The sequence below is a fragment of the Sminthopsis crassicaudata genome, chromosome X (assembly GCF_048593235.1).
Source record: "Sminthopsis crassicaudata isolate SCR6 chromosome X, ASM4859323v1, whole genome shotgun sequence".
NCBI lineage: Eukaryota > Metazoa > Chordata > Mammalia > Dasyuromorphia > Dasyuridae > Sminthopsis > Sminthopsis crassicaudata.
The window spans coordinates 11,342,747-11,364,847 of record NC_133623.1 but is presented as its reverse complement, the minus strand read 5'-3'; the positions used below and the strand labels follow the sequence as shown (position 1 = coordinate 11,364,847).

At 53.0% G+C, this 22,101-nt stretch overlaps 1 protein-coding gene and 1 long non-coding RNA gene across 6 annotated transcripts in view; both read right to left on the bottom strand.

Annotated features, from left to right (window-relative positions):
- PCDH19 (protocadherin 19) overlaps positions 1–4,512 on the bottom strand; it is a 111,061-nt gene extending 106,549 nt beyond the window's left edge. For 2 of the 5 annotated variants that reach the window (XM_074276953.1, XM_074276954.1), the window contains exon 1: positions 464–4,511. In XM_074276953.1, the coding sequence (XP_074133054.1) occupies positions 464–2,604 (2,141 nt within the window). In that variant the 5' untranslated portion in view covers positions 2,605–4,511. Of the gene's footprint in view, positions 1–463 lie in introns of all 5 variants that reach the window. The other 3 variants (XM_074276955.1, XM_074276958.1, XM_074276956.1) reach the window with 3 other exon arrangements.
- A 16,638-nt stretch (positions 4,513–21,150) lies between these two features.
- Positions 21,151–22,101, bottom strand: part of LOC141548817 (uncharacterized) — a 36,781-nt gene continuing 35,830 nt past the window's right edge. The window contains exon 3 of the long non-coding RNA XR_012484073.1: positions 21,151–21,477. This is a non-coding gene — a long non-coding RNA (uncharacterized LOC141548817). The remainder of the gene's footprint in view (positions 21,478–22,101) is intronic.

Sequence of the window (22,101 nt, the reverse complement as noted above, 5' to 3'; positions counted from 1 at the left end):
TCCGTCTCCAGTCGGCGGGCCGCTGGGGCTCCGGACAGGGTTTTGTTTTGGGTTTTTTTTGGCGGGGTGGCGGGGGGGGGGGGAGGGAGAAGGAAAACTATTCCTCTTTCTGATTTTTTTTCCTGCCATAACTTCGCGGAGACAGCTGTGCAAATTTTAGAAAGATAATTGCTTCTCTGCTTATCATCATTATGACAGAATGCAAACAGCAAACGACTGTCTCACCGCGAAGTGTCAGAGCCAGAGAATAGATCCCCTCGGGCTGGGACAAACCTTGTTCTGCCTTTCCTCCTCCCACCCCCCCCCCAAAAAAAAAAAAGGTATTTAAGTAAACTCGGTGCTTTGGGGGATTTTTTTTTTTTTTTTAAGGCACTTAGTCTAAACACAGAGACGGACAGACACCACGACCGTGAGCCAAACCGCCACAACAAAAGGGTCGGGGGGAAGGGTCGGGGGCCGTTACCTGCAGTTGTAGGTCCGGATCTCCTTGTTGTCCCTCTTGCACTTGACCGCCACGAAGATCATGGTGACGAAGAGGATGGCGGCGATAGAGCCCAGGGCGATGATGAAAATCAGGGAGAGGTTGACCGAGCCCACGGACTCCTGCGCATCGAGGGCCGGGGACAGATAGATGAGGACCAGGGCGGACGCCGAGAGGGACGTCTTGCCGTGGTCGTGGGCGACCACGATGAGCTCGTAGGTGGTCTTGGAGCCGTCCCCGAAGGTCCGCGTGGTGCGGATCTCGCCGTTGGCTTGGTCGATCACGAAGAAGCCCCGGTCGCCCTCGGTCATGTCGTAGGTGACCCTCCCGTTCTCGCCCTCGTCGTAGTCGTCGGCCTTGACCACGGTGACCAGGTAGCCCACGCCGGCGTTGCGGGGGATGTAGACCTCGGCCGTGCCGTTGACCAGGGGCGGCGCCGTGATCACCGGGGTGTTGTCGTTCACGTCCAGGACGATGACCCGCACCGTGGCGTTGCTCTGCAGGGAGGGGTTGCCCCCGTCCTTGGCCAGCACCTTGAACTCGAAGGCCTTGGTCTGCTCGTGGTTGAAGGAGCGCAGGGCGTAGATGTCCCCCGAGTTGGGGTTGATGGACACGTAGGTGAAGACGGGCATGTCCCGCACCTGCGAGGGCACGATCTGGTAGGAGACGCTGCCGTTGAGGCCCAGGTCCGGGTCCCGGGCCGACACGGAGAGCAGATAGGCCCCCGGGGTGTTGTTCTCCTGCACGATGACCTGGTAGTAGGCCTTGGAGAAGTGGGGGTGGTTGTCGTTCTCGTCCGTGATCTTGACGGTGAACGACTTGGTGCTCTGCAGGGAGGGCACGCCCCCGTCGCGGGCCTGGATCGTCAGGTTGTACTGGTCCCGCTGCTCGCGGTCCAGGCGGCCGTCCACCAGGATGGTGGAGAAGCTCTCGTACTCCTGCAGGCGGAAGGGCACGTTGCCCAGGAGGCGGCACTGCACGCGGCCGTTGAGCCCCGAGTCGCGGTCGGACACCCGCACCAGCGCGATCACGTAGCCCGGCGGGGCGCTCTCGCTCACCTCCACCAGCTCGCTGTTGACCGACAGCAGGTTGATGACGGGCGCGTTGTCGTTGACGTCCAGCACGCTCACGGTGACCTTGCAGTGGGCCGGGATGGAGTTGGGCCCCAGGTCCTTGGCCTGCACGTCCAGCTCGTACACGCGGCCCTGCTCGTAGTCGATGGCGCCGCTGACCGAGATCAGGCCGCTGTGCGGGTCGATCTGGAAGAGGCCGCGGGCCTTCTCGTTGACGAAGCCGTAGAACGAGTAGACCACCTCGCCGTTGGTGCCCTCGTCCGGGTCGGAGGCGTTGAGGTGGAGCACGGGCGTGTTGAGGGGCGCGTTCTCGGGGACGCTCACCGAGTAGGTGGGCTCCGGGAACACAGGGTTGTTGTCGTTCGAGTCGATCACCTTGATGCTGAGCCCCACGGTGCCCATGCGCGGCGGCTCGCCCCCGTCCAGGGCCGTGATGCGGTAGTTGTAGTGGGCCTGGGTCTCGCGGTCCAGGTTCTTCTCCACCACGAGCTCGGCGAAGCGGGAGCCGTCGCCGCGCGTCTTCACCTCCAGGCCGAACAGGTCGTTGGGCGTGATCTCGTACGTCTGCACGCCGAAGCTGCCCGAGTCCGGGTCGTAGGCGCCGTCCAGCGGGATGCGCGTGCCGGGGCTGGCCGTCTCCGAGATCTCCAGCTCGATCTGCGAGCTGGGGAAGCTGGGCGTGTTGTCGTTCAGGTCCTTGATCTCCACCTTGACCACGCAGATCTCCATGGAGCTGGACATCACCTCCAGGGAGATCACGCACTTGGGGCTCTGGTGGCACAGCAGGTCCCGGTCGATCTTCTGCTTGGTGACCAGCAGCCCGGAGTTGGGGTTGATGTCCACCAGGTGGGGGGCTGAGTTGGAGACCACCCGGAAGGCGGGCTGCCGGGCGTCCAGCAGAAAGCCGGCCTCCCGGGCGTCCTTAGCCACGTTGGCGATCACCGTCCCCGCTCTCTGCTCCTCCTCTACCGAGTATTTTAAATTGATCAGGGAGGCCGCCTGGGTCCACAGCAAAGCCTCCAGGAGGAGCATGGGGAAAAAAGAATCCATTTTTCTTGGCTCCGTGACTTCTTCTTTTCGGGGGCTCTCCTCTACTCGACTGGTGGGGCTCTGCCTGTTGATCGGGAGCCGGCTTTTTCTTTGTGTCTCTCTCGGCTTTTTGGCGGGGAGGGAGGGAGCGCGAGAGGAGAAGCGGAAAACACGAGTCCTGCCGAGCAGGACCGGGAAAAAAAAGCAGCAGGCGAAGCAAACGCCTGGGATGCGGAGAGGCTGGGAGAGGCGGGGAGAGGAGCCAGAAATCGGGCGAGAGCTGGCGCGCTGGCTCAGCTCTTCTCCTCGAGCCCGGCTGCCCAGCTAGTGGATTTCACCTCCGCCGCCGCGGTTTCGGTGCCTTTAAAGTTACGGGGCGATCCGCAGCCAGCCGGCCTCCCCGCCAAAAGGAAAAAAAAAAAAAAAAATCGGCAGAGAAGGGAGAAAGGTCGGAGGCACGCGGGAGGACGGCGGCTTTCTCCGGCTGGCCGGGGAGCAGCCGGGGCCGAAAAGCAAAAGCCCCAAACCCCGAAGTTACCGAAACAAACGAGGAGCTAAGAGCCTCCGGAGACGCCGGCCACGGAGCCCCGCGCACACAGTCACCGGAGAGGGGATTGAGCTGTCTTTGCACCTGGCATGCGCAAATATCTTCCCCCCTCCCCAAAAATGCACAAATCTTACTGCAGAACACGGGCACACTTTAAGCGCGTCCTGACGGCTCGGCCGGGCTCCGAGGCTGCTTTTGTTCGGGAGGCAGAGAGAATGACAGATTGGGCTCGAGGGCCGCGGCAGGGGAGGGGAGGAAGCCGCTGCCGGGGCTGAGGTCGGCGGAAAGTCCTGCACACGCCGGGGCTTCTCGGCGGCTCCTGGGGCCCGGGGCTCGGGCCGGCGGGCAGGGGAGAGGCTGCGGGAGAGGCTGCGGAAGCGGCTGCTCGCGCTCGCTCGCCCAGGGATTTTTTTTTTTTCCTCCGCCCGTCGGGCCGCTTCTACGGACCGGAGGGCCTCCTGCACAGAATCGCCTCCCCCGCAAAACGAACGAGTCAAAGGGCAGCGGGCGGCCGCGATCGGAAATCAAAGTTACCACGGCCGCAGCCCGGAGCGCGCGATCCCCACCGCCTCAAGTTTCGGGAGCCAATCGCCAGGGTATTTGCCCCAGGGGAAAAAAAAAAAATCAGAGTCTCAGTTCTTTCAGCTGGCTCGGGGGAGGGGGAGGTGAGTAGGGAGAGCGGAGAGAGAGGATGGAGAAGTCACAATGCCGCGGACTGGCACCGACAATCGGGGAGAGCGCAGGTACGGGCTCGCCTTCTACCTTGGGCTCCGCTGGGGTGGGTGCGAAATCGGCGTCGCTGCTGCCAGATCGAATCCCCCAGAGCTCATTCTCCTCTCGCAGGCATCCGGGTCTCCGCGCGGCCGCCCCGGCCAGGCTCCGGCGGCTCGCTCGCTCTGGCAGCCAAAGTTTACTTCCAGGCCCGGGGTCCTTTCGTTCGCTTCTCTCGGGTGCTTCCCCGCGCTCTCTAGGTGTGTGTGTGTGTGTGTGTGTGTGTGTGTGTGTGTGTGTGTGTGTGTGTGTGTGTGTGTGTGTGCGTGCGCGCGAGTGTGTGTGCGGGAGCCGAAGATGCTGCTGCTGCTGCTGCTAGCCGGCGGAGAGATCTTGGAAGTTCTTACCCAAATCTCCGGCTGCCAGAATTCCCAGGAGCCGCTCCGGAGGACCGTCCGCGGGCCGTTCCCGAAGGCCACCCCGACAGCGCCGCGCACCGAACGAAGCCGCTGTCCTGCCGCCGCCGCCGCCGCCGCTCCTCGCTCTGCCTCCGCCTCTGGCTCTAGCTCTCCCACCTCGCCGATGTCGCCGCCGCCGCCGCCGCCGCCGCTGCTGCTGCCGCCGCCGCCGCCGTCGCCTCCTCCTCCTCCTCTGCTGCTGCTCCTCCTCCCGTTGCCGCAAACTACTGGCCGCGGAATCTGGAGAGAGGGCTTGCTGGAGCCGGAGCTACGCCAGGCTGCAGCCAATCAGCGGACGGCAGGACGTGTTTCTAGCTAGAGGGGCGGGGCCGGCTCGCCGAGGGGGGAGGAGCCAAGCGGGAGAAACTTACACACAGAGAAGTGGTACCCAAGCCGGGAGGGGCTCGGCTGGAGCGCCGCAGTTCATCCTCTGGATAAACCGCTCGCCGCCGCTTTCTTGGGCAAGGCTGGGGAGAGATTCGGGGGGAAGGCTCTTTTTCCCATCGTGCTCCTGAGACGCCTCTTCTTCCTTTTTTCTCTTCCTGGTCCCCTTTTTTCCTGGCTCTCTTGACTTGAAGAGGGGGGAAAACGGCGGCGGTGGCGGGGTGGGGGATGAGAGAGAGAGACAGACAGACAGACAGAGAGGGAGACACAGACAGACAGAGAGGGAGAGAGGGGGAGAGAGAGGGAGACGTGGTCATCGGCCTAGCTCGGTGGCTTGTTTTTCTGGATTTCTCTTTTGAACTTAGATCTCCGCAGAGCTCGGCTTCTCTGTGAAAAGCTGTGCTCCCTTGAAAGCTTGCTTCTGCTGCCGCCCCCCGGCCCCCTCCCCGCCAGGCCAAATGCGGAGATGCCAGGAACTAAAGCTGCACTTCTTGCTCCGCTCTCCCACTTGTTCGTCGCCTAATAAAATCCCAGTCTGGGGATGTGGGGGGAGCAGCTGCGCTCTTGGGGCTGCCATATGTGTATATGTGTGTCTGGGGGGGGGGAGGCTGTCTATATCCCCTTGCAATGGAGCATCCTATAAATGAGTCAGGTTCCAACCGAAACCGAGTGGATGGAGCCCAGGCCGGGGAAGAGAAATCGGGCATCGCCCCCCCCCCGCAGCCCTGCTGTGCCCCGCGCCCACCCGCTGCTCCTGGCCACCGAGGTCCCGCTCTGGTCGATGTGGGCCGCGGGCTCGGGGGCCGACTCCCCGCCCGACGCGGGAGGACGGAGCTGGAACCTAATGACACCAGCGCGCCCCAGGAAATGCGCCCCGATAAACGAGGGGGGCGGCGGCCCAGCGGGGGGGGGGGCGGGAACCTCTTCAACGTTGCTTAGGGACCTTAATTAAAATCACTTAGGTGCAGGAATTAAAAAAAAAAAAATCCCGGTGCAAGTTGTTTAGTCAGCCGCATTCGCGGGGTCCGGAGGGCAGGGGAGGGGGGAGTTCTCCCCCCTCCCCAGACTCGGCTCTGAGCCTTGAACGGCGGCCCCCCGGAGAAGGAGGAGGTCGGGACGCTTGGCCGAGTAGGTGAGCAAAGTCGTAATTAGCCCAGGTAAAAAACCAGCCCGAGGCTTCGGCTCCCGGAGAAGGCTCAGTCTCACCCTTAAAGAACGATCCCAAGGCAAATCGGACGCAGGAAGGGTTTTCTTCAAAACCTGCCCCCTCCTAGCAGCCCGACTCCCTCCGCAGCCCCCCCCCCGCCCCCCGTCAGTGGCCCTGGCTCATCAGCTTCTCACTGGGGCCGGGGAGGGGCAGAAAAGGAAAAACGAAGCCTAAGGAAATCTCTTCACCCCGGGGCGGAGACCCCCCCCCCCCCCCCCCCCCCGCGGAGCACACGATCGGCGTCGAAGAGTCTGTCGTGGAGGGTGCGGGCTCGAGGAGAAGCGAGGGGCTCTGGTGGGCACAGCCCAGGGCAGGAATTAGCTAGCGCAGGAGCCACCGAGCCAAGGCGCCGGCGGGGAGCTCTCCCTTTCGTGGGTGGGTAGGGGCGCGGATTTCGGGCTGACAGCATCCTGGAAGGCCCAGGAAGCCTGGGAGCGGCAGGGCCCAGGGATGGGGGGGCGGGGAGACCCACTGGACTGGGGGTCGGGAGGGGTGGGGACCAAGCTGGGGGGGAGGGAGAAGAACAGCTCAATGACCAGCAGGGCCGAGGCTGGGCTTCGGCTGAAGGGATGAAGCGATTCTGGGCTCTGCAGGGCGGAGAGCTCATCCTCCCCCCCGCCCCCCCCCCCAGGAGTTACTTACCTTTGCTGGGAGTGGGGAGGAACAAAGGGCATTAAGCAGTAATTAAAGAGATCTCCACTCCGCCCCCCGCCTCCCAAACCTTTGCCAGGGGTCTAAGGGCGTGATCCCCGGACCCGGTCATCTGTGTGTTTGGCGTCTCCCTAAAACGGGTCTGGGGGCGCAGGCTGCTAAAATGTTTCCCTGCCATGCATGGAGGCTTTTAGCCGTAAACTTTAAGGCGAGCTGTTCCCCTTTGAGTTAAAAAAAGGATGATGCTGCTTCCTTGTGGCAAAGCCTGTCAGGAACCCGCTGATCGATAAAAGTAAACTGGCGCCTCCAGGATTTGATTGAGCTGGAGAAAATAGTCTGCATGGGAGGCTTGCCCATTAACAATCCCCCAGGTCAAGAAGCGATGGGAGAATTATTCAGGTAAAAAATGATTAACAGTGCCCCCGGAGGAGGAGGAGGACGAGGAGGAGGAGGAGAGAGGAGGAGGAGGAGGAGGGAGGAAGAAGGGAGAGGAGAAGGTGGATGGAGGAGGAGGAGAAGGGGGAGGAGGAGGAGGGAGGAGGAAGAGGAGGAAGAGGGAGGAAGAAGGGAGAGGAGAAGTAGGATGGAGGAGGAGAAGGGGGAGGAGGAGGAGGAGGAGGAGGAGGAGGAGGAGGAGGAGGAGGAGGAGGAGGAGGAGGAGGAGGAGGAGGAGGAGGAGGAGGAGGAGGGAAGAGGAGGGAGGAGGAAGAGGAGGAAGAGGAAAGAGGAGGAGAAGGGGGAGGAGGAGGAGGAAGAAGAAGAGGAGGAGGAGGAGGGGAGGAGGGAGAGGAGGATGAGAGAGGAAGAAGGGAAAGGAGGAGGAGGAGGGGGGGAGGCCGCTCCCCCCTGCCCCCGGGGAGAGCTTTCCCAAAGGCCGGATTCCCCCAGTTGAGCTAGACCAGGGGAGAATTCCAGTCAAGTTCAATGTCACTGTTAGAGCTCGCCGGCTCGGCTCGCTTAAAGGGGGGGGGACTTCCTTCCCGCCCCTGCAGCCGGGGGGAAGGGCCGGCGCCCAGTGCGCCCCTTCCCGAGGCTGCGATGGCCACCGGGGAGAGCCGCGTGGCAAAGCCGGGCCCCAGAGGGAAGGCCGCGGGGGCGGCCGGGGGACTCCGGCATTTCCATTAGCTTTCCCAGCCGCGCTCCCCTCCCCCCAGCCCCCAGCCCCTCTCCCCTCCCCGAGTCCTTCCGGCAGCTCCGGGGAACTGTGGCTCTCGCCCTTCCGATCCCCGGGCCGGAGCGCGCCCGTTCGCCGTCTTAGTAACCCAAAGCCCCTTCCCGCTCTTTTCTCCTCGGACCCAAGGCCGGCCCTGGGCGTTGAAGGCACGCCGGCCCAAGAAAGTTGCCTCCTTCCCCGTGGTGGGTTCCGCTCGCTTGGGTCGCGCAGGAGCCGGCTGCTTCTTCCGAATCACAAGGGGGCCATCTAGCGGCCTCGCTGGGTACTCGTCTCGCTGGGGGCTTTTCCGCCTCCGGCTGTAGCCGCCCGAGCCCGGAGCCCAGAGCCGGGGCTCTGTCCAGGCGCGGCAGTGCTGAGAGGCCGAGGAGGCCGCCGGCCGCCGGCGGGGCTGCCCGGCCACTGGAGGCCGGGAGGGAAGACGCCAAAAAAGGCTCGCGGCTGGCAGCCGTGCCCCGAGAATTGTGCCGAGGGCTAAAAGGGGCCTTCGCGGCCCCGAGTAACAGCGCTCAGACGAAGGGGAGGGTGGACAGGTGACCACGCGGACCATGGGGAGCTCTTGATTCTGCGGGGGCACTTTCGGGAGCCTCGCCTCGAACCCTGACCTGGGTGGCCATCCGCCTCGGCCCTACTTTCCCTCTTGCTGTTTGCTTCATTTTAGGGGCCTCGCCCATACCCAACGTGCATAAGCTAGGAGAAGGGGCTTTGGGCAGAAAGGGCAGCTGGGAGGGGAGCCGGAAGAGCCCCGAACCCCAATCCTGTCCCTGCCCTGTCCTGTCAGGCAAGGAGACAAGGTCCACCGCTCAGCCGGCGGCTTGGGGGGCGAGGGACCTTCAGGTCTGTGTTTGTGTGCCCGGTGCCTGGGAGGAGGAGCCACTGAACAAAATCTCTATTGAACTGCGTTTCCCGCAAGCAGGCTAGGCCTTACAGGGCCTGCATCGAGGCTAGCTCCTTATCTTTGCCCATTTCCAACTAGACTGTCAGCTCCCTGGGGCCAGGTCTGGGCACCTCCTGGGTGGGGCCTCCCATCAATCCCGACACAATGTAGCTGCTTCAGAAACATCCATGATGGATGGAAGGGAGGGAGGGAGGGAGGGAGGGAGGGAGGGAGGAAGGAAGGAAGGAAGGAAGGAAGGAAGGAAGGAAGGAAGGAAGGAAGGAAGGAAGGAAGGAAGGAAGGAAGGAAGGAAGGAAGGAAGGAAGGAAGGAAGGAAGGAAGGAAGGAAGGAAGGAAGGAAGGAAGGAAGGAAGGAAGGAAGGAAGGAAGGAAGGAAGGAAGGAAAGAGAAAAGAAGGAAGGAAGGAAGGAAGGAAGGAAGGAAGGAAGGAAGGAAGGAAGGAAGGAAAGGAGGGAGGGAGGAAGGAAGGAAAGGAGGGAGGGAGGAAGGAAGGAAGGAAAGAAGGAGCGGAGGGAGGAAGGAAGGAAGGGAGGGAGGGAGGAAGGAAGGAAGGGAGGGAGGAATAAACTAAGGGTTGAGCAATTGAAGATTTTTTTTTCTATGCCCCATCTTCTTTCCAGGATCAGTGATACAAGGGAATAAGTAGTTGGCCGTCCACCGTATGTAGGGTTTTGTGCTATAGGTGCTGAGAGAAACATTTTGCATTTGAAGAGGCACATCCTACTTGAACCCAGTATTTCTAGATATCAGGGATAGTTTTAAATCCTCATTTACCTAAGAGAAAATTAAGGTGAGAGAGGCTAAGCAGCTTCCGGAGAGCGACTTTAATCATCCCCAATCACAGCTTCCCGTGTGAAATCCAAAGCATTCAGTCAGAGCTGACTCAACATGCTGCCCACCGGCTGGGGGCATATGTATGGCCACTAGGGGGCACTGCCGACTAAGTGCCTGACTGTCCCTTTTTATTGCTGGGGTCCAGCCCTGGCAAACATGCTCACCCTCCTCCTTATACCCTCCACAATCAAGAATATCAGAAAGCCAGCAACCTCCATGCTCTAGCTCCGTCCCTTGGGGAGCGGCCCTAACTGGGGTATGTGGCAGCCCAGTCGCTGGGAAAACCCGCTCTCTTCCCTTTCCCTGCTTGTGTTAAAATTGAGTCAATCACAGAAATCTGGCTTAAAGGTGGGGAGCTTTGGGATTTGGTTTATTTATTTTTTATTCATCACCATAACTAGAAAGTGGGAGGGGGGTACATTCAAAAAGCCACCTTGTGGCTCTTGCCCTTCAGGTACTTCCAATCTAGCTAGGAAGAGATTTTGGAGCTGCAAAACAATGAGCACAAGCTAATAGAATACTTCCCCCCCAAATAAAAGAAAACTCAGTTCTGTATGGCTTCAGTTTGAATACTTTATTATTTCCACCCTGACAGATAAATAACAAAAATCTGCTACTGCAGAACTTCAGTCCTGGCTTCTAATTTGACTATGCAAATAGGCCATGCTTCGGATCATTCTGCCCTCTACTGGGGAACTCTAGAATTACCAGGAGCTCATAGCAGCTTTGCAATTCAAGGCCATTCAATCAGATCAGAATGAATGAATGAACCAGAATTTGTTAATTAACCACCTACTATGTTCCAGGCACTGTCCTCTGTCCTCGGTGCTTAGGATACAATACAAAAGTGAGACGGTCCCTTAAGAAACTTACCTTCTACTATAACTGTGCCCAGAGCAAAAGGTGGAAGGTAGGATTGGGGGTGGGACAAATGCACAGGGAATAGCAAGTCTGAAGATGTCCAGAGTGGATGGATCTGAAGCATAATCTGACCCCACTAGGTAGCATCTTATTAGCTGAGTTTGCACTGCTGTGCTAGTCAAGCTCAGAGCCAGAACAGAGACAGTTCCCAAGTAGAACAGGTTAACTCATCCAGGAAAGAAAGTATTGTCTGCAGTCTCCAGGAGAAGGGCAGCATGGGGGCGGATGGCAAGATGTCTGCTATATCCGTGTGAATGAATGGAACACAGTTTGGAGCCATCCAGGGAGAGGGGGATTGCCTGTTTTCCTTGGCCTTTGCTTCTGTGTGAACCCTTGTTTCCTTCCTTAGACTCTCAGACCTTGGATGGCTTTGGGGTCAAGGAGATCTCCAGCTTAGCCCCCAGGGAGAGCCCAGATGTGCTAGATACAAGCTACCCAAATGCAATTATATGGTGACAGTGAAGTCGGGGGTGAAAGGGCTATCACAGGCCTTACTCCATTTTAGTTGAATTGCCAACCAGTATGGTAGAAGAGCTGCAGACCTGATCTCCTCTTGGACCTTTTCTTTCTCTAGCTCACCCTCCCCAGAGTCCCGGGAGCCCTGTAGCCGGCCCTCACTTCTCTCTGCTCCTTCCAAAGAGACAGAGCTACCACGGTCTTGGAAAGTAAGATTTCACTCATCCTGGAAGCTTCCCTGCCACCATCCAGATACCAATGATGGTGAGTAGAGGCAACCTTAGGCGCGTCCAAAGGATTCAAAAACTTTGTACGGCCATGCCTGGCACTGAGCAGCGGGCCCATATGACCGTCTCACCTATCCCTGACTTATGGCCATTAGTATGTACAGATAGGGATGCCCAAGAACAGCAACCAAAAAAAGGTACAGATGAATGGCTGTGACTGTCCCAGGGAAGAAGATAAAGAAACCATAAACACACAGACTCAAAGATTCAGCTGGGAAGGGAGCTCAGTGGTCATATTTTATCGATGAGGAAACAGGGACCCACATAACATCACAGTTCTGGTTTAAGGAACCAGCACTTGTGCAAATTGCAGAGTGGGAACTTGAACCCAGGGCCTGTCACTTGAGCTTAATGTGAAAATCAGAGAAGCACTACTCTGTACTTAAGTGAACTATATGATCTGATACAGAATAAAATAAGCAAGAAAGCAGACACCGTCACACATGATAATGTAAGAAAAAAGAACACAACAATGATGCCATTTTTTACATGTGGGTAAATGAGCGTGTGTCTCATATGTGTGTGTGTGTGTGTGTGTGTGAGTGTGAGTGAGTGTGTCTGAGTATATGTAGGTACGTATGCAGGTAGCTCTATGTATGAGTGGATGTAGATATATCTATATGTGGGTGGGACTGTGGGTGGGTGTGAATGTATATATATATTTATATGTATGTATGTATATATAAATATATCTGTGCTTAACTGTAGCCGGCTCGGGGGATATGGAAGGGATGAAAGGGGAAAAAAAATAAGTATGCAGCAGAGATAAAAATAATAACCCATAAGGAAGCAAAGAAAACATGGACACTTGTGAATATAATTTCTTCTATTATTACATACGCTTTCTTGAAATGGAAATTTATTGTTATATATTCTGAATCTTCCCCGACATTCTATTGGGCACATGACAATGTTCTGTTTTGTTTCATTTTAAAATAATTAAATAAATAAATAAATAAATAACTGATGACAAGAACCTGGTTATTATGATGTCCAATTTTAACCTCCAACACAAAAGATCTAAGGAAGCACTCCCTCTTTTCGTCAGAGAAGTGGGACGCTACAAGTATGGAATGGTGGGTGATCTCCCAAGTGAGGTGTTGGGCTCCCATGTTTTACTTTTTTTCATTTGCTGGGGGAAAGGAAGAATATGGCCAGAAGTGACTATCCCTCAATGACTGCCTTATAGTTACTTTTCTTCTTTTCTTTTTTGCTGAGGCAATTGGGGTTAAGTGACCTGCCCAATGTCTCACAGCTAGGAAATGTTAAGTGTCTAAGGTCACATTTGAACTCAGATCCTCATGACTTCAGGGCTGGTGCTCTATCCACTGCGCCATCTAGCTGCCCCTGGATAAGTCACTTTTCAATTTTTTTTTTTTAATTGTAAACATTCATTTTTATATCTTAAGTTCCAAATCCTCCCCCTCCCTCCAGCCTCTCTCCAAGCCATTGAAAAGGCAAGCAATATAACTATTAAACATTTAAATTATGCAAAACCTATTTCCATATTAACCATTTTGGGAAAAAAAAAAAGAAAAATAAAGAAAGTAGGAAAAAAAACCCACCTGAATCTGTACTCAGAGTCACCAGTTCTCTCTCTCTCTCTGTCTCTCTCTCTTCTCTTTCTCTCTTCTCTCTCTCTGTCTCTCTCTCTCTTCTCTGTCTCTCTCTCTCTTCTCTCTCTCTGTCTCTGTCTCTCTTCTCTCTGTCTCTCTCTCTCTTCTCTGTCTCTCTCTCTCTTCTCTCTCTCTGTCTCTGTCTCTCTTCTCTCTCTTCTCTCTGTCTCTCTCTCTTCTCTGTCTCTCTGTCTCTCTGTCTCTTCTCTCTCTCTGTCTCTGTCTCTGTCTCTCTCTCTCTTCTCTCTCTCTCTGTCTCTGTCTCTCTCTGGAAGGAAGGAAACAGCATTTCTGTTCATAAGCTTGACAACTCACTTAACCTTACTTAGCCTCAGTCTCCTCTTCTGTAAAATGGAGATAATAATGGTAACCACTTGGGAGGGTTGTTGTGAGGATCCAATGGGCCATTATATTTAAAGCACTTTGTAAGTGTTAACTATTCTGATTATTCTGAATCTTTAAGCACAGGTTGTGAAAGTTTCCAGGAATGGGACAACCCATGATACCAGGCAGAGAGACAGCCCATGACCAGTGGCCACAGCAGTGGCGGCCTGCTGCAGATGAGTTTTCTAGGCTCTAAGGCCCTGGGATCCTGCTCTTTCTCCCACTTCTGGGCTTCGAGGGGAGGGAACTGCCCCCTGATGGACAGTGAGCCACCCCTCATCAGAAACATTTCTATCAGCCTGAAATGCCCCCCAAAAGTGATGTCCTTTAAAGGTGTTTCCATTGAATTACAGTCAATCCAGTTTCAGAGAGGTGGAACACACTGGCAGGGATTTCTTGATTTTATTAATCCACGTGCAGTGGCCCCAAGAGGATCCCTTGAGGGAAAAGATTCTGGCAGTCAAGTTTCAGTGGAAACCACAAAATACTGAATAACCAGGTAAGAGTATTAATGTATATTAAAATAAATAACAAATAAACAAACAAATAAATAAAATGTAAAGGAAATGGTGGGATATGGAAGGAGCCATGAAAAGCCCTAATGAAAATTTTAACAATGTTGATAAAGGCGTGGTTGGAAGCACTAGCCTGCTCTTGAAAAGAATGGAGAGTAAAGGGAGGAGTAGAAATTGCTTTGTGGGAACCTACTGGGTCTTCCGGAAGTCTAATTCAGTAAATTCTAAACAATCATCCACGTCAGAACAACTAGTACAGAGCAGACTTTTTTTGTGCCTCAGTTTCCCTATCTATAGAATACTGAGAAATGAAGAATATGCAGAAATATGGGGGGAAATGCTATGTTGACAATGAGGGTATGAGGTAAGTAGAAGCAAGGAAAAGCCTGGAGTCAATACTCCAGTGTGCCATGATAGGAAAGGGAAATTTCTATGCCTACTACACCAGAAGCAAGGGCTGTCAGCACTAGAGTTGACCCGGTGGGCCAAGATGTCCCCAGGCAACTTGGCCAAAAGAAAGCTCTTGCAAGCTTGGCAATCCCAGACTCCCTCTTGCTTCAAGGCTTCTCTCAGGGTTCATACAAGCAGGGAACCTGAACCAGATCCCGGGGATGGTTACCACAAAATCTCCGGGCCATCCCACAGTGGCACTGTCAAGATCCTGGGAACTCGAGCCCCGGTGAAGGTCAGCTTAAGAAGACACTGAAAGACAAGCTGTCCCCCCAAGAGGGGCCCATCTGACAGCTACCATGACATCACCTTACTGAACAATGTAAGTACCAAAGGCAAGTCATGTGGGCCACTGACAATGCACGTCACACTACCCGTTCGGGTTGACGAGCTTTGGGGTAAGGGGAAGCCGGTCTGAAAGAACTCCCAGGAGGAGGTCAGGAGAGGAGAAGCTTCCCAAAAAAGCCGTTTGGGCAGCCGGGCTGGGATGCGCCTCATTTGAATGAGAAGGGAACGATGCCTTGCCAACCCCAGGGAGCGCGTTCAGGTCTGAGGCCCAGGAGAGCCCAGCCGGGGTGCAGGCCAAGCTTGGCTGGGGGCTTGTTAATCAGTGTTTCTTTCCTCCAGCTGGGACCAGCATGCTTTCTTCCAAGAAGTGGCTGAGTTGCTGGTATACCTTCCAGCCAAGAGCGCAGAAAAAAGAGACATCAGTATCCATGCAATTGCTGCTGGGGATGGCAGACTAGGCCCTGGGGGGATCAAATTAAAAGCCCAGATGGTAACAACAGGATGGTAGAAAAGATACCTATGTGAGGGGGAAGCATGCACGATCGGGCGTGGGGACCGTGCCGATGCCCACAGTGGTCTCCGCTGGGCTGCAGCATAATGGGAGGAAGCCTCCATTGGCCACTGTGCACTTTAATTTGGGGAGCCAGCCAGCGGTTCTGGGAGGCTGCACTGATGAGAACAGACAGGCCGATCGCTCAAAATTACATCCGTCAAAGACTCGAGCGCAGCCCTAGGCAAACGATGAAAACCCAACAGACAGCTTCGGAAATCAATGGCTCTCCAGACCTGAGCTGGACCAGCAGGGGTCACATGGGAGCCCCCAGCCCTTTTCATCCTCCCACCAGAATCACCAGCCACTTTTCCTTGAAATGGCTGGCTCTAGCAGCCCAGGAGAGCGGAGAGGGACCGAGGAGGCTCAGCCGAGAAAAGAGGAGTCAGGGTGAGGAGCTCTGGGAAAACGGGAGGGCGTCTGGGCAACTGACACGGGATGGCCGGAGAGCCACTGTGCTCTGGGCATCTGTCTGCGTAGGCTCCCACAGCAGCTCAGTGTGGTATATCACTCTTCAGCTAGGGCTCCCATTACACACCCAGGGTCAATGGCAGGGGAATGGAGGAAGAAATGATGTAGGAGAAGAACTCTCTAACTCAGCCTGGGGCTGAGGGACAAGGGCTGGGCCTAAATTATTCAATCTATGGATCAAGTGGTGGGAGCCTTCTGGTACCATAGAGGGAAGAGAGAGAGGGGGGAACCAGAAAGAATGAAAGGAAAGGAAAATCAAGGCAGAATCCAAATCAGCATGTTCCTTCTTAATCGACCTGGGGTTTGGGACTAAGAGAGGCTATTGAGATAAGGAGGCTGGCTGGAAGTTGAAGGGTCTGAATAATTTTATAGCTATTAATAATTCTGTTAGTCATGCGATCGAAGCAAATGCTAGCAAGGTAATCAAATTGCATGCTTGATTGCAGAGATCAGGGGATATTTATTGATATGGCAAACCAAGTTCCAGACCCTGTTCTCCAGATCCACTCCCCTAAGCCTACATATATATATATATATATATATATATATATATATGTAAGGATATTTACACAATATGTATATTGTGAAAAGGAAAGGAAGAAAAAGGAGAAGGGAAGGAAGGAAGGAAAGGAAGGAAGGAAGGAAGGAAGGAAGGAAGGAAGGAAGGAAGGAAGGAAGGAAGGAAGGAAGGAAGGAAGGAAGGAAGGAAGGAAGGAAGGAAGGGAGGGAGGGAGGGAGGGAGGGAGGGAGGGAGGGAGGGAGGGAGGGAGGGAGGGAAGTCAAAGAAAGAATGAAATAACAAAAGAATGAAGAAAGAGGAATGAGGGTGTGCTAGACTGAAGATCCTTTGACCCCACTGGAGAATATCCTTTTGGAGGCACCTTGATCTCCCCTCCAAGCATTAGAAAAGATTCCCCAGCTCTCCTTGCACATATTAGGAGATTCACAGCTATTTCTCTCCTCCATAATTCAGGGCCCTGAATACTACTTAGTGGGCCATTAACCTGTTCCAATATAGCATTGGATTTTTCTACCCAAGGAGAATAAAATAAAGATGCCTAATTTAGTCCCCCTTTCCCTAAGAAATAAATAGCTGTCACACTTCCAGATCAGCAGAGGGCTCACAAACAGCTTTGGGCCACGGAGATCGATGCAATCCGCTCCTCCTAGGAGAGAGTGAGTTGAATACAGCTGAAGTGAAGCTGCCCTAGGCAGGGATGTCCATCAGTCAGGAACTCTTCAGGGACTCCCAGTTTTCCCGGCCACGGCTACAGGCTGTGGGGCACCCACCAACTGCTCTGGCAAAGAGAAATCAACTGGGGAATGCTGTGCAATGGAGACAATTCAGGCTTCACAGTAACATTACTGGACCTCTCCAAGGTCTAAGGGGTAACCCTGACATAAAATCAGTTTGACCTGTCCCTGACCCCCCCACAACAAGATGACCAACAAAAACAATAATACTAATTAAATAAGAGCTTCCCAATAAAAAGTGCCTTAAAGTTACAATTTTCCCCCAAACACTATGAGACAGATGCTATTTTTCATTTTACAGATGAAGAGACTGAGGCTGAGAGAGGTAACATAACTTGCCCTGGGTTATATCACTGATAAATTCTAGAGGTGAGATTTGAATAAGCCAATCAACCAGCATTTCTGAGGTACCAAATGCATGCCAGGTGATATACTGGGGACAAAGGAGATCCAAAGACAAAAGGGAAATCAGGTCCTGACCTCAAGAAGTTTTCTTTCTCAGGAGGGCAACAAACTACACACATAGATACATATGACACACACATGGATATACACACATATGATACACATGTGGATAAATACAATACATGTGTGGATATAGATGATATACACGTGGATATATACAGTACACATAGATATATATGACACACATGTAGATATATACAATACACACATGGACATACATGATGTACATGCAGCATAACTTTAGGGATGAAGGCAATAAGAGAAGGGGGACTAGAAGAGTCTTGAAGGAATCCAGAGATCCCAAGAAACAGAGGTCAGGAGGAAGGTAGCAAGGGAAGAGGGCTCAATTCGTGGTGTTTGAGAAGAAACAAAAGGGTAGATTTGGCTGGATTTTGCAAGTGTGTGAAAGGGATTCCTGTATAATAAATCTGGAAAGGAAGGTAGAGTCAGCTTCTGAAGATTTTTAAATGACAGAGAAACTTAAATTTGGTCCTAGGAATAACTTAAGAGTTCTGGGACTTTACTGAAGAAGAAGAGAAGGGTGACCTGATCGAGCCTGAGCTTTAGGAAGACGCCTTGGCTGGATGGAGGATGGACTGGAGTGAAAAGAGACCGGAGGCAGGCAGACCATCCCTCCAGCAAGCTTTTGCTTTGGTCCAGGTAAGGAATACTGAGGGTCTTCCTCAAAGTGAGAGTTGTACAAATGGAGAAAAGGGGATGCAAAGAAGATATGGGGATAGAGAAATATGAATAGCTACTGACTGGGTGGCAGTGAGAATGAGCATCCCAGGATAACTCGATGAAGCTGGGAAATGGAAGGATGGCGTCACTCTTCATTGAAGTGGAAAGTTCAGAAGAAGGGTGGGGTTTGTTGAGAGGTTTGGGGGAGGAGAAGGAGGAGGAAGATAACAAATCCTGAATTCATTTTTTTGAGTTTGAGATGATCGTAGGACATCCCATTCCAAATGTTTTCCAGGCAGTTGGTGACGTGAACTGGAGCTCAGAGGAGGGACTGGGGCCAGACCTGGAATCATGTGAGTAGAGAGGATCGTTGAACGCATGGCAGCTGATTGCCAAGAGAAATAGTCCTGAGGGAGAAGAGAAGAGAGACCAAGGCAGAACCTTGGAGAGCACCCATGGTAAGTGTGATTAGTAAGAACTGACATCCTGGAGGGGTCTAGAGTTCTTAAAGCGAAAATCTCCTGGAGTCTCCCCCACTGCCAACACTGTCACATCCCATGGGAACTATAGTCCATTCTAAGTCTCTGATTAATTACCCTTGAGGCTTTTCTTTGGCATAATGAAAATGAAATGTCATTTCGAAGGGGTGCCAGATGGCCAAGGCTAAAAACTCAACTTCTCTACATGGATGCAAAGAACCTGCCTTTGATGGCTACAACAGGCGAATGAAAGCTCATTCGCAGCTACTCTAGATGAGCGAGCATTAGGCCGATTGTGTGGATGGTCTGGCCTACTTGTAATTAACTAGGAAGGCCTCGATCTCTCTCGGCCGACAGGACCTCAGACAGGAGCTTAACAAAAAGTGTTGGAGTGCCGTGGGGCCACGCAATTAATCATCACCTAGCACCACTCAGACTTGGGTTACTAATGCACTGTTTTATTAACCATAATGGATAGCTGTGGCTAGTAAAGAGAATGAGGAGCCTGTTTAAAGTTTCATTATGGCCAGTCTTGGAAGTTGTACTCGCTAACCCCATTTCATCAGCGCCTCCCAAATATCAAGGAAGCTTCGAGAAGCAAGGCCTTTCTCAGCCCAATTCCCAATGAGCATACATACGCTTCTCTCTCTTCAAGCGGCCTGTTTCTTGAATTTCTCGCAAAAACAACAGCCAGAAAAGTAGTCTCCCTACACAGACAAGGCACCGGAGGTGGTCACAGGGAGGATGAGGCTTGTGCACTCCAGTCCAGGATCCTCTCAGTCCAGCCCAGCCGCACGCTAACTGTCGTTCCGCCAAGTGCATTAAGTGCATTGGTGAGAAGCATCTAGCTGGGAATTTTATGCCTGGATCTCCTGAATGTGGATGTCCAAACACTTTCGATTGCTTCCATACTCTGATCTTTTCCAATCATCTCAATGACCTGGACTTGAGGAATGGGGGAATAGAAACAGGAATGATATCTCGATACCTTCTGTGCTGCTCAGAAGCAAGTTCCCTCCCTCCCATCAACACCTACAACCACAGGAAAACAAGAAGCCCCAGCTCTGTCACTAGTAATGGTAAATAAAAATGGACTAAGGACTCATCATGGACAATTCCCTTCAGCTGTCTGGGTCTTTGTTTCCTCACTTGAAAAGAAAGAGCTCCAGCATGTTCCGGGGCATTTGGCCCTGTAATTGCATCGGTATATCACTCTCACTATGGAAACTCACTCCAAAGATGTAGGCAAGGGTGCCAGCTCAAACTGGTTCTGGAGAGCCAATTGTTAAATTTTCATATTTACATCTCAGAAACTGGTAAGTGGTACAAATCCTCAGGGCTTTATTCATTATTTTGTTGATTCTCTAAACTTAAGAAAATGATGGAGAAAATGTTAATAATGTAAATTAAATTTAAAAAGGTGTCATGGTCTTTTTTCCCCCAACGATCTGCTTATTACCCTTTTACTGATACACTCCTGTGCATCACTTTGTGTATAAGTTAGAATCTCCATGAGTTGCCCGAGGAACCAAGAGTCTCAGTGACTTGGGCAGGGTCACTCAGATAGTCAAAGATCCCCCCTCCATCCATGTGATCATGCTACCTGTTGTCCTCTAATATGTGGTGGGTGAATTGATTTGAAATTCAATAGAGATTCATCTAGGGAAACTATACACTTGCCACAAAGGATAACTTTCTAGCCAAATTCCTGGATCCCAGCATGCTTTGGGGGGTTCCCAGCATGCTTCGGGGGATGGTTCCAGCACCAGTTCCTACCCCTTTTCTCACAGACTGTGGATGCTTCAGGCTACTGCCTCCATCCAGCCAAGGGACAGTGCATCCTGTGTACCCTGCTAACCAAAAGCCGTCTGTCTGACAGAAGCAGAAAAGGGTTTCTCATCAGAGATCAGTACTGAAGACCTAAAGCTACTTTGAAAGAAGCTGAAATCTTCTCTGTCTGATTATTTTCTACGCAAAATCTTCACTTGAAGGTTCGGCGTAACTTCTTAATATTGATGTTTCACTGGCGCTTTATGGGGAGGAGGTGAACCCTCCCATTAGCAACCTTGTTCCCTTCTGCTGAAATGCCAAGAAAGTAACTCAGTGAACACATCAAGGAATACTCCTCTGGGCTAATCCTTCAGTAGTTTCCCTAAGGCCTTCCATGCATTTCATGATGGATTGTTCTGCCACATGATGGGACTGAGAGAATCCATCCTCTCGCTCGGCCCCAATCACCTACCACCTCCGTAATAACCCTGTGTAAAATACGTGGAACATTGTTCTATATGGAAATGAGAAAGCCAAGTAAAAAAATCTAAGGAGAGTCTCCCCTCCTCACTAGCCAGATAATGGCTTGGATTCCATCCACTTGAAAAAGAAAGGTGCTAAGGGAGTGCTTCTCAGGGTACCCTTATGCCTTCTTCTCCCATTATCCAGATTGCTCTTTTTTTCTAAATTATCACTAGAAAGGAAATTGGGAACCTCTGGGGCCTGGATCTAACCTAAATAAACTCGATTTCTGTGGTAGAAAAGGGTAGGTGACTTAAGTGATAATAAACCAGCAACACGATCTAGAGCTCCAGGGGAGGGAAACTGAGGCTTTATCCCAGAGCACCATCATCGGAGAGGGCCTATGTCTTCCCTGGGCCCGTCACTTGGCCTATTCTCCACCCCTGGCCTGGTACTGAGTCACCACCATTACAGTCCTTATGCTAAGGAACCTCTCTTCAGAGGGCCACCCAGTCCCCACTTCTGTGCTCCTTCCTCTTGGGAGTTGAAGGTTGATCATTGAGAATGGAAACCAGACTTTGTGGAAGGCAGGCTCCCACCTCTCCACACCTAGGGTGGATTACTTTCTGAGATACTCTCACCTCCCCCACAATTGGGATAAAGACTCCTAGTTATACCTCTGCTGGGGCTGGACTGGAACGCCAGGGGAGGGGACATTTACCTGGGGACTTAGTTGGAGATAGTGATCTCTCGAATCTGGGGCTCTCTCTGCAGAAGGTTCAGAGATTTGCTCTGCAGAAAAGACTCACCTCATCAGAAAATGTGGGCAGCCAGCTGTTCAGCGGCATCCTGCGGGTGGTGGTAGCCAAAGGTAGTTCACGCAGATCAATTCCCAGAGATCAGCTGCGAAAAGCCTCAGTGTGGAGGCCCGACTGGAGCTTCTGCTCTTAAATGATTCACGGCTTGGGGACTGCCAGGCGGACCCTAAGACCAACATTGAAATAAGAACAACTGAGCCAACGCTACCACTCTGCAGAGCTCAACCTGGGCTTTCTGGGACTTGGGTCTGTGGTCCTTGATTAAGAGGTAGAAGGTGGGGGAGGGTCGGCTGAGGAGGTAATAAGCCAACCCCAGGGATAGATAGACCCATCACAGAGATGCATTCCCCCACTCTTCTGAGTCATTCAGTGGAGAGTTCCCACAACCTCTCAGGGTGATCAGGGATCTCCCTGCAGTGCTCCATAACGAAAATGAAGGTCTCTGACAGCTGACATGCTTCCCTGGATATATCTGAGCTCTTGCTCCAGAAACTCTCAATTACACAGGGGTGGAAATCCAAGTCAGAATTGTCCTTCCTCTGTCAGGGCTCAAAACACTGATCTGTAAAGGATTTGGATTTCCCCATAAGGCTTTGGGACAGATCTGAATCTAGGGGACGTGGACCACAACTCTCAGAAGGTGATGTTTCTGGGAGGGAGATTTGAAGAAAGAAGGCTCAATAGGAAAGAAGAGCCTCCATAGAAGATAATGTTTTGTTTGGGGGTTTGGATCTTCAGTGCTGAGCAGTAAATGCCTTTTGAATTGAACTGGGAACCTGAGTCACTTTTT